This window comes from Amyelois transitella, chromosome 16, assembly GCF_032362555.1.
Source record: "Amyelois transitella isolate CPQ chromosome 16, ilAmyTran1.1, whole genome shotgun sequence".
Taxonomy (NCBI): Eukaryota; Metazoa; Arthropoda; class Insecta; order Lepidoptera; family Pyralidae; genus Amyelois; species Amyelois transitella.
Window position 1 is genome coordinate 6,496,030 of NC_083519.1, and position 12,839 is coordinate 6,508,868.

The 12,839-nt window shown below is 33.4% G+C and overlaps 1 protein-coding gene across 1 annotated transcript in view; it reads right to left on the bottom strand.

Annotated features, from left to right (window-relative positions):
• The window catches only part of LOC106129594 (hemicentin-2), a 32,637-nt gene extending 21,342 nt beyond the window's left edge, over nt 1–11,295 (bottom strand). Inside the window, exons 1-2 of the mRNA XM_013328195.2 lie at nt 11,081–11,295; nt 5,165–5,286 (exon numbers count right to left, since the gene is read on the bottom strand). Of these exons, the coding sequence (XP_013183649.1) occupies nt 5,165–5,207 (43 nt within the window). The 5' untranslated portion in view covers nt 5,208–5,286; nt 11,081–11,295. The remainder of the gene's footprint in view (nt 1–5,164; nt 5,287–11,080) is intronic.
• Between the last annotated feature and the right edge of the window lie 1,544 nt (nt 11,296–12,839).

Consider the following 12,839-nt stretch of genomic DNA (forward strand, 5'->3'; position numbering starts at 1 on the left):
TGACATAGATAGGGTTTTACCCACAGACATATTATGGTATAGACTTCACAATAGCGTATAATGCCGATATCTGAATAAAAAATGCGAAATTGTTCTGAAATCGTGTTTTAATTGGCTTTTAAGTCTCTACAGAAATAGCTGGACTTATTTTCTTGTAGTCTGTTTTATTGCTAGTTTTTCATACTCAAGCACTCTATCTTTCCTCACATTAATTTCATCAGCTTATAGTCATCTTGTATGATTCTTGTCCTCAAAGGGATCGACTCATCTTCGAGTAAATATAATATTTCAGAGCTTCTTGCTCCCGTTGAATATTTTTTTAAAGTAGCTTATATTTCACCTCGACTAATTAATATTTGTTTAAAATTTTTTCTCAATTGAACCAGGGGCTTAGCCGTCGAAACTTAACAGACAGACTTAATATAGTATATATTTCTCCACAGATTAGTAATTATTTTAATACATATTTTTCAAGTTAATGAGAAAAGGTGTTTAATCTGTCACATATTAAAAGTCTATGGTCCTCATACCTGCGTTCTCGGAAACAGTATTTCCAGATTCAGTATGCGTGGCGTACAAACGAGAGGCGTTTGAGTCTGTGAAATCCGCTTCAGGAATACAATAACCGGGTATGAAATCGAAATGCTTGGAACTGAAGACGACAAAGAGGTTTATTCCGACGATCCAACAGTTTTATTTGCTAGGAATTCACCGAAGTATAAAAGGGTGATAGCAATATATTCTTTATAGCATATTTAATCTTTATAGCAATTCAAAAAAGATAAATAATACCTATGTCCCTTACAACAGAGCTAATAACAAAGCTAGAACCACGTTTAGTTGGATGGCTTTATGTCAATTTCATCCATAGATGGTGGCAGTTCTTTAAAATCCCTTAAATTATAAGCCTTTATATAAAACTACAACAACGCATATAATAAAACTGTAACTGACTGTCTGCGTACTTTAAAGATTTTGCCAAAATTATGACGCTATCCATAATTAACCAACAAAACTCAAAACGGCTTATTTCAGAATGTTTGTCTGTCTGTCTATCTGTATGTTTGTACGTGTAAAATTATTGCTATGATGGAAACGGTTTACGCAAATGTATATATATGTCTAGCTCTAACTTTAAATCCGATATGTATAATGTGCTTACCTTTTTATTGGGCTTGTTATGGTACGAATTATGATGCCCAGTGAATTTTCGTAAGTACTATGATAAACACTTTCACTCGTACGTTGTCTCGTTCTAGCTAATAGCTAATCCAAATCCACACTAATAATATAGAGAAAAGATTTTGTAACAAATAACTGAAAAATACTGGACTGATTTTCACTAAGTTTAGATATAGAATAGACCTTCGTAACATAGGCTACATTTTAATGGAATTTTCCATGGGACCGAAGCCCCACGCTAAAGCTAGTATTAAATAAAATGAAAAATAACATATCGGAGATATGTCTGTATGTCACAGCAATTTTATTCGGAGTCCGCCTAAGCGTAAGCCTTATTCCGTTAATAACAGTTCTCAAAGTTAATAGTAACTTACCTCCGGTACCAAAAAAGGAACCCGGGGTGGACCTATCCTACCCGTGATCCTGAATTGGGTACCTACTCGTACTAAGGTTGAAATTATGGAAATCCTTGAAAAAAAATTTAAGCACAAAACTATTATAAGTAATAGTTTCAGCTTTAAGTATTGATTCCCAACTCATCTTGGGTAGTGTTAATATACTACGCATATAGACTATTGTGAATCTAAAATTACCTTGATGATGTGGATTCCTAATTAATATCACCGATATAATGATATGGACTGAATTGATTGTGACCGCAACGGGAATTAATATATCTACTGTTTATATGCAACACGTGATGTACAGACAACGAAAGTGAAACATGACCACCCTGTTATACAAACCAAAACTATGGGACAGTCAAGTTTTTCTGCGGTTGTCTATACAACCACATATAAAGAAGATGCCACCTTTGTATCGTTCACGATTCAAAGTGGTACAGTTTTATATGTTGTCTACTTTTTATAGACTATTTGCAGTATCTTTTACTAGACTTTCGCCTTGGAGCATCGTTCCCTTAGGAATTTAAGGTATATAAGTACCCTATTTTACTTACTAGGTAAACATTCTTATCTTCAATGTCTGTGCTATCAGTACAGCAGGTTTTCGTTTATTACAAACAGATAAATACATAAAAAATGTATATCATTGAATGTTGTATGAGATTAATGTTTCGTACAGTAAGAAAATTAAGATTGTATTCTTAATTAATTGCTGCCAGTAATCTAACGTAAGGTACTTCTTACTAATAATTTATATGCGAAAGTTTGTGACGATGTACCTATATATGTCTATGTGCTAGCCATACGCGAAGGAAGGGAGCAAATTTTACACAATTTAAGAATTTTACAATTTACACGTGCAGACAAAAAGATAAAAAGACATTGACTAATAAGAAGAATTAAAGTGATGATTGTTAAGATTTCAATACAAGGATATAGTTAAACAACATCATTTTAAAACGAATTATTCTGGAGAGGTTACACAATTTTAACAATAGTCTGTAATAAATCTTTTAAGGAAGGTTTTAAATATATGTATCTATCTCGTGCAAAGCATAGAAAAGTAAATACTATCATAATAACCATGAATACCAAATCAAGTCTGTAGATACTTATCAAGATATCTATGACCTTATAACCTTTAAAAAATAACCTCCGTACCTGTGACAAGGACGAAACTGTAAGTCATTTATCAAGATATACGTTACACGGCTATGAAACCCAATATATTAATAGCACAATGCCAATATTACTCATACAAAAACACCTTGTTTACTTTCAGCTGAACAATGAAAGCTGTCATGGCCAAAACGCAATTTGCTTCTAATTCAAACAAATGAAATCCTTTATCTCTGCAATAACAGAGTTTTATTCAATAGGCAGACTGAATAATGAAATATTTACGAAACACCCTGGCTAATGTTCAAAAAGGTGCGAAAAAAAATATATTAACGCGATGTGACGAGAAACAAAACACGTTTTTATTGCCAGAGTCCAGCCTGGATGGTCGCATTCGAGATTTCTCGCTGTAACAATATATTATGTCGAGTGGAAATTTATTTGTCACCAATATAAAATGTTTGACTTAAATTTGCGCGAGATTATAAAGATTATTGATCTTTTTGAATCATAACTATATAATAAGATTGTCATTGTCACCACCGAATCAAGTGCCAGAGCCGAGTCATCCGATTAAGGCATGCAGCTGAACGTGAACGACAACTTGTATGCATTTTTATGCGACATATATTTTATTCACGAAATAGGCCATAATAACCAGTTTTTCTGCCTCGTCAGCACCCGGCCCGTGACAGAAAGATCAACTGTAGCACATAATATGTCATGTCACGTAATTTATTCGCCACCGGCCCCCTCGAACCCGAAAAGGGTTCAACTTAGCACGACAAACTGTGTAAATGTAAGATCAAACAAGTTGATGCTTTATTTATTTAGGAACATTTTTTTTCTGCTTTAAAGTCCCAGCAAAGAACATGTTTCCTCTCTCTTTTTTGGTTTCGACTTAGACCAAATCCATATTCGTCCATCCATATATGTATTTATGTAGGCGTATACATTTTTTTTAATGTCGTACTCTAGGAGTACCGACAAGCATATGAACGATTATCTTTTCTTGGAATAAATATACATACATACATATGGTCACGTCTATATCCCTTGCGGGGTAGACAGAGCCAACAGTCTTGAAAAGACTGAATGGCCACGTTCAGCTATTTGGCTTCATGATAGAATTGAGATTCAAATAGTGACAGGTTGCTAGCCCATCTCCTAAAAAAGAATCCCAAGTTTGTAGGCCTATCCCTTAATCGCCTTTTACGACATCCATGGGAAAGAGATGGAGTTGTCCTATTCTTTTTTTTATTGGTTCCGGGAACCACACGGCACTTTTGAAATAAATTAAATTCTAAATCCATTACTATCCGTACTTACATTTATACAATACTAGCGACCCGCCCCGGCTTCGCACGGGTGCAAAATTATAAATGTTATTATACATAAAAACCTTCCTCTTGAATCACTCTACCTGTTATAAAAAACCGCATCAAAATCCGTTGCGTAATTTTAAAGATTTAAGCATACAGACTAAAATAGCGACTTTGATTTATACTATGTAGTGATAAATGTAGGTGTTATATTTTATAGTTGGTAACACGGTTGAAATTGTTGAAACCATAAATTTGGTTGCTGGACAAAAATAATCATTTCAGTTTGGAAATTTCCTGTCCCAAAATAAGCTACCATTCTATCAATATCCGTTTATGAATATGCTTCGTCATTTACGGTTGTGTTAAAACTTCCGTACCTACTTGTATTTTCACGTGTCACTAAATTAATTAATTTTTTTGGATTTTAATTACTTTATATTTTTGCCGTCGTAACATTGTTCATTTTGTTTAGTAAATTAGTACATTTAAGATAACCAGATAATCATGGTCAACTGCGTAACCTGGGCTTATCTGCAGTATGGTGAGGATGTAATCGGAACTAAGGTCAGAAGAAAGAGATAACCATTTATTTGTATGAAGACAGTTACCTATACTATTTTAATTTGATCTTGAGAATTCTCAGTCGTAATTTATTATAATAAATTCATAGATAAGAGGATGGACGCATTGGAAGTATTATAAGACGCATACAGTCCTCTACATAAATAACATACATAGGTACATACATATAATCACGTATATATCCTTTGCGGGGTAGACAGAGCCAACAGTCTTGTAAAGACTGATAGGCCACGTTCAGCTATTTGGCTTTAAGATAGAATTGAGATTCAAATAGTGACAGGTTGCTAGCCTATCGCCTAAAAAAGAATCCCAAGTTTGTAAGCCTATCCCTTAGTGGCCTTTTACGACATCCATGGGAAATAGATGGAGTGGTCCTATTCTTTTTTGTATTGGTGCCGGGAACCACACGGCACTTAATAAAATTTATGATAAATATGGTCCGTTGTCTTAATTATTTTTTTTTTTTTATTTAGATTTGGTTACGCAATAGTCGAAAATTCCTGCTTTGCCATAGCGTAAATACTCGTAGTATGAGTAACATACAAATCTTACCGAACAATATGAAGAAACAGCTCAGCTCCGCCGCCCACATCATGTTGGCGTTCACATTCTGTGCCCAACACTACACTGCACAGAACACGGCCAACTTAACCGCGACATACTTTACGCACAATCTGAAACAATAAACAATTTTCTTTTTATTTTTTTTATTCAATTTATCAGCTTATTCCAATTTTTCAACTTAAATATTGTTTCATGTACTCATTAATGAAGGTAACAAATATATATGTACATGACATAAAATCCCAACGTTAAAAAGAAAGAAACGTTTAAACACCAAGATATTCACAGTCGTGTGAATATCTCTGAAAAACGTGAAGTTTCGTAAATGAAATTCGTGTGGAAACCTTGTGAAAAAGTACTCCATGTCGCTTAAAGCCGTTGTATATAGAGATTTGTTTAAAAAATCAAACTGGTCACAAAGAGAAAATTTAAAATAAATTAATACCTAACTTATTTCTCGCTTTCTTAATATATTTTTTAATAAAGTGGAACAAACGTTTCAATGACAAGACAGTATTCCATACGATTTCACGTAATAAAAATGTAGTACTTATATTTGGTATGTTTACCCTTTATTGCGCCATAAAACATAAATAGAAAAAGGTAACATAACTGAAGTGTTATTACCAATAATAGCTACCCATAGTTATAAAAACCGATTATGTTAAATAATACAATATAAACCAAATGTCTCGTGTTTTGTAGATGACACAAAATTATATTCTATCGCAAACGTAAAATGACAAACTCATAACTCCCGTTCCCGTAGAAATTTCAGTAAATCCTGTCTTATTGCTGCTACACTTCTTAAGTAACATACATGCCAGTTTTCTTCGTCATGTGGTCATCACATGAGTCAGTACCTAACAGAAGACTTTTAAAAATATTGATTTATTAATAGCATAAGTTAAATTCAAGTTATCAATACTTGAAATATAAAATAATGTAAACATAATAGTTATAACAAATTTTAATTGCTTAAAATTGAATATGCACTCTCAAGTTCTTTTCCTGTTTAGTCGTATAATTTTAAGGAAAAGAACATACCATTAAAAGTTTACTTATTTATCACTGACTACTACCCAAAGCGACTGATTATTAAATATAATATCTTACATCTAGAGATTCACATTGTAACAGTCTCACTGTTTAGTTATTTATAGACAACACACAAAGTCGTTTTTGCGAACTTACTCAAAGAGCGAAAGAAAATGATTATCCTAAACTTTTATACAACATTAGTACGCACCTAATTACGAGTATGTACCTTTTCCATTATTCAATTACGTACATTTCATTCCTACGGGATAAAATACTCTTTTCAGACTTATTTTAGCTCCTACGGAATTCCGTTAAAATATCTAACATCCACCGACAATTCGTAAAATACGGTCTGTCTCTATAAAATATCTTCACTTTGTCTCTGAAACTTGAAAACGCTGTCAGGTAAATTTTATAACTGAGTTTTATTGTTACGGCACGAAGTTAAAAGGATTTTACAGGATCATTTTATTTTTAACGTCCATTTATTAGCTTAACTTTAACTTAGGTATTAAGAATTCTATTTTTTGTTTGTATTCTTTTATTCGTAGCAAAATTCCAAAGGTTTTAATGCAAATGAATATTCGTGAAAGCACTTGTTTTATAATTATATACCTGACCTTAAGGATGATGTCGATGAGGATAGGGAGCGAAGAGCGTTGTCGGTCGGGTGATGTTAAGAAAACTCTGTTCAGAGCATTTTGTACATCATTTTATACGAGCTCACTGTGGGCGAATTATACAAAAAAATCGTACAACGCTTTTCGAATCCAATTTAATAACGCATTCAGGGTGTTGATGAGGCTGCCTCGCCTCTGCCTGCTGCCTGTTTTGCAGCGCATCAGGCATGTTCGCGGCGGCGCGAGTCGACTGTTTTTTCGCGAATATGCGAAAGCGGTGCGCCAGCTTGGTGCGGCGCGTCCGAGGCAGCACCAGCGGCATCCTGGCCATGATAGCGGGTCGGCCGGACTGTGACTACATCAACCACTGCTGTGGTCTGCATGTAGTCACGGACAATTTGTTCAAGCCCAATTAATTAGTTACGTGTAATTGTATGTACTAACATTAGATTCTTAAGCTTCACTGTTTACTAACAAATTGTATGTGCCAATATACCGCATGAAATAAAGATTATTATTTTATTATTATGTGAATCAATAAGATATTAAGGCGCTGCCTTAGCAAACAGAGCAATACAATTACGCTTCCATGGTGTTCTGGTAGCGAAGAAAAGCATAGTGTGTGCCGGCTGGACTCTTCCCATGCAGGTTGTAAAATACAATTAAGGGAAAGACAATTCAATTGGCGTTCTTGTTATAGGTGGTCAACTAGCAACCTGTCACTACATATTTGAAACTCAATTCCATCATTAATCCGTTGAACGTGGCATTTCAGTCTTTTCGAGATTGTTGACTCTGTCTACCTCGTAAGGAATAAAGACGTGAGTATGTGTATTATAGAGAAAACAAACCGATTAAATTTTTTCAATGTAGAGGTCATGAAGAAGGTTCGTAAATAGAAATTTAAATATATATTACATCACTTAAACTAACTTGGGCATTACTTTGGAAATTAAAATACCTACTATACCATACCTACTTATATACATAAAATCACGTCTAGTTCCCTTGTGGGGGTAGACAGAGCCAAAAGTCTTGAAAATACTGATAGGCCACATTCAGCTGTTTGGCTTTATGATGGAATTGAGATTCAAATAGTGGCAGGTTGCTAGCATATCGCCAAAAAGAAGAATCCAAAGTTTATAAGCCTATCCCTTTTTGGTGCCGGGTACCACACGGCATAATGTAATGTACCTATTGAAAAATAATTTTGAACCTCATTAATAATTTTTAATTCAAACACCTCAAATACTTTAGAGTTGAGAGTATAAATTACCACACTGCCTATATGTGCGCCAAAAAGTAAATCTTTCATTTAGTCACAGTTGGTCTCAACAGAACTGTTTCAGAAAAGCAGTAGGAAGTATTAAATGATACAGTTTTATTCCAATGCTTTGCCATGGTTCAGACACAATTTCCGATTCAGTAGCCGCAAAATTGGCATCGCGTAAGCCCCGGGCTACCATTTATGCGTCACATTTTTCAAATAACTCTCACTATGTCGATGGTTTTAACGATACATGCTACAAAAAATAAAGTTCCCTACAGCCTAACAGCTTCAGTAATAGCCGGGTTTTTTTTTTTTAGATTTTTCCCGTTATAAACACAATATATAAACAAAATAAAAATATTTCCAATGAACCTAATTATGCAATTATTTCATGACAAAGACACTGTTATGTTCGGATCATAATTTGTTTTGTATTTGAATAATTACGATATTAAAAAAGTCTACTATATCAGTTCTTGTAAGCATTTAAGTTTCATATGACTACGTTTCACTTGTATCTTAGGCTGGTTTAACAATTTAAAACTAAGAAACTCTTAACAGTTTTCAAAATAACAATTTTCAAAGTAAACGTTGGACGACAAAATACAAGTGAAAAAAGTATTTCAAGTAAAAAAGTCGCGCAAATTATTTTGACTCCTGACAGTATCGAATCATGCTAATAAGTTATTATCATAATATTATAAAAACTATAGATATAGTTAAAACAAATCGTTATTTGCTGACAACTTGTTGATGTTTAAAATAAATACCTGATAGTAAGATATTTCAAAATAATATTAATTTAATAGATGTGTACTAAAATACGATTTTATCCAAGATTGAATCAAATACTCTGTAGAAAATAATATGCAGAATAGCGACTAACGTGTGAAAAAAATCAAATTATCATACGTAAACACCTCTTCCCCAGAAATATAGTCAGCAAAGCGACAAGCCAATGTGCATACTTCCGTTGCTTCATAGAAATTGATTTGAAATTGATCAATGTTTTTAGATTTTCGGTTAAGAAAAGTCCTTACATTGAGTTTATACGTCCATTACACAGTATTTATCGCCAAAAGAAATCTTCTCTATTCCATTTGAAAAATACATCTCTTTCTATTTCTTCCAGTAAAGTAAGCAAGCGTGTACGTATGTAAAACATTCGTAACTGCCCAGACTTCCGAGGCGCATTGGAAACTACAGAAATTTGCATGCCAACTGCATTGTCTCGCTTTGACGGGTCCACTGAGATATCTCCGTTCAGTTTTATTTATTTCTGCATCGATGGGGCATAAACAACGCAAAGTCTTTCGTTGAATGATATATTATTTTATAAATAAAAATTACATAACTTTAGGAATAAACTTATTCCTTGTCCAGAAATAATCTCACTCCTTGTCGTAAGGAATAAAGATTTTATAATATGTATGTAGCTACATAAGTAAAGATCCTTATAATAATCATGCATTTTTTTTACCGAAAAAAAAAATACTTTACGTCATCATAGCTTGTTCATAGGCATCTGTTGAAAGTTAACTTCGCTCTTTGAGAATACAGGGTTCAATATAAATATTGAATGTTTACTTTTACAAAAGCTAACATTGCCTACAAATCCAGTTAGATTCATACCTATTGTTCACTATAATGAAAATTTAATTTCAAATAATACTTATATTTCTATGAAATCAAACTGATATTAGAACCGGTAGAATGAGGTTAGTGGAATTCTTAATTTCCAAATTATTAATTTTCTATTAAAATTTCCCGGATAATTAAGAATAAATTTCATAAGATAATATCTATTAATTTTGAACGGTATTGCTAGATACAAATTAATTTTTTTCCGATTTTTTCCATTTAATACTCATTTACCTAATTTTTTCCTTACAAACTTTTCTTCTTTTAATATAAGTGGGATTAGTAGGATTCTCTTTACACGGTTTCTAAAAATAAACGCTTGGGACTGAAGAATTTCTTAATTTTTCTGTGATCAGAGTCTTTGTCTTGCATAATAGATTATACAATGAATACATCTACTCGTACATTACAAATCGTTAATTATTCTTTTCCGAGTTACATACTTTAGTTAAATTGTTAACTGATACTCTCGCCGTAAAAGGAAACGTCGTGAAGGAACCTGCACATTCAGGCAACTGGATGGGCGACCATTATCCAAGCTAGGTAAGATTTCTCGGCAAGGTCAGCCGGGACTTATTTCGTGTAAAATTCTGACTTATCCACTCCCAAGATCGTTGGCAATGACTTCTATTAATAACGAGGATGGTGGCAATTATTAACGTGCTGTTTCTATATACTGACAAAAAATACATAAAGTAGACTGAGACTACGATTTTCCACTTAGCACTGCATACTTCTTTCCCATCATCCACATAACATCCTCATCATAACTCTCTTCAAGCAAGCTCGTTGATTTCGCATGACCTTGACTCTCTCTCTCTCTGTTTTCAATTATATACAGGACAATGTATTATACAAATAGAAATAAAGTAAATTGCTTTACTAACTGGTAAAAGGCCAATTAACAATGTAAGATGATGCTGTTTGATGTAAGATCCAACACAAAGAAAATAGAAAGATACTCCACCGGCAAGAATTTGTTCGAGGTATATTAAAAGAGAAATGAATTAAGTTCGGTAGGTATTTGTATAGTTTGTTATTCAACAATTTTATAAGATTGTATAAAAATTCCAATCTTAAATTACTTTTTTTGACAATATAAGGCCAAACTGCATTGTGGTCAGATACAAAATAAAAAATAAAAATGAGGATCTCTAGCGACAAGAATTGGCTTTAATATCTTAAAAAAAGTGATGAAAACTTCCGTAGCTGTTTATCAAAATTTATGAAATTATATAATGTGTACATTTTCAATCCCACAAAAGTAATGATGTCTATTATTATGAGATTAAAGTTCAAAAACTTTTTCATAGATAACAAAATTGCTTTTACCTTGAATGTTGAATAAAACTTGTAATTCGACAATGCGGCAAAATTGTTAACAAAACTTAGTTGAAAACACGTATTTTGTTCACTGAGTTGTTTTTTAACTTTGAACAACTTTCCAATCACTTAGTCACATCCGTGGCACTTGGGAATTAAATTTGAGTGTAAACAATACGTTCGTCGATTCAGCGCCGGCCGTAAAGGCGGGTTCACACGCGCGGGCTCAGTACCAACTGGAGTGGTACTCCGGCTGGCACTATGGCGCGGTGGCGTGCATGCGCACTTACAATCTCCCTTTCAAGCTATTGTGAAACGCCTGTAAATGTTCCTCTCCCGCATTAGTTGGAGATAAACCTTTTCGGGATGGTGTTCAGATGGTTTTATTGTTTCGGAATGATATTGTGTTCATACAAGGAAGTCGGAGAACGATATTTTATATTATAAAAGCAGTAGTTTTAATGAGTATTTAGATATAAAATAAACTTTTTCATTTGTGTGTATTTTGCTACATGTTTTTTTCCTTATATAATACAAAATATACCTATAAACCTGATAATAATCATCAGTTACAAATAATTTGTTTTAGGTTGATGTCACTTAAACAGCTGTTAGTTAATTAAAACTTAACTAATATTAATGCAAAAAAAAAACAAATATACAATTAATATGGTTAATAGATATCTAAATTCAATCACTGCAATTTCTCTGTCCGGGAAATGCAATTCTCGATAAGGATAGCTTTCCAGAATGCATTCGGGACATTACTAATGCATTGTATAGAGAAAGCTAAGTGCGATATAAAGGTAATTACTTAATGCATTTCGTGAATATGCCAAAATATATGCACTAACGTGAAAACTAACATGATAAACTCAAAATCGACTTGTAATTGATAAACAGTTTTATCAATTTGTGTAGCTTAAAATACAGACGTACCTAGACTATTATATATGTAAAATTTTAAACTATGGAATTATGTGTATTTCATAAGAAGATTTAGAAGAAATAAAATTAAAATAAGTGATGAGTTCGTAAAGGAATTTCATAAACATTTTCACTTTATCAAAGAAATTTCCTCACTTTATCAACGCACTAACCTCATGTAAATAAGTAATATACAAACATACCTACATAAAATCACGCCTCTTTCCCAGAGGGGTAGGCAGAGACTACCTCTTTCCACTTGCCACGATCTCTGCATACTTCCTTTGCTTCATCCACATTCATAACTCTCTCCATGCAAGCTCGGCGGTTTCGGGTACTTTTGACCTGACCCTTTACCTTTAAATGGTAAATAAGTAATGAGATTATATTTCAAACTTCTTTCCCCTGGCGTTAGTCTCGATTACATCTTCAACACAACGTCTTTGACTATGGATCCTCGATTGGGTGAGTCAAGTTTTTAGACGAAAAGATTCTCATCTGACCTCCACAATTTTTGCCTAAACTGTATTGGATCGTAGCCACACATCTAGTTGTCTGAATGTGCAGTTTTCCTCACGATGATATTCCTCACCTTAAGATGCCGAAGCCGAAGCACTCAAACTAAAGAAAAAGTTTTTAACTTTTTTACTCAAAATCATATTTGGTTAAATTTATGATGTTCTTCCGATACACTTTGGGTTAGAAAAATCATTGTTGGATGTGAACCTTATGATCCAAGTAGATGTAGGTTTCCCTACTGAGTTACGGAGGTCTGATAGAAGCCGCTTCGAGTAATTACTTGGCTAACTCATTCCAGGATATGACTTATGACATATGCCAG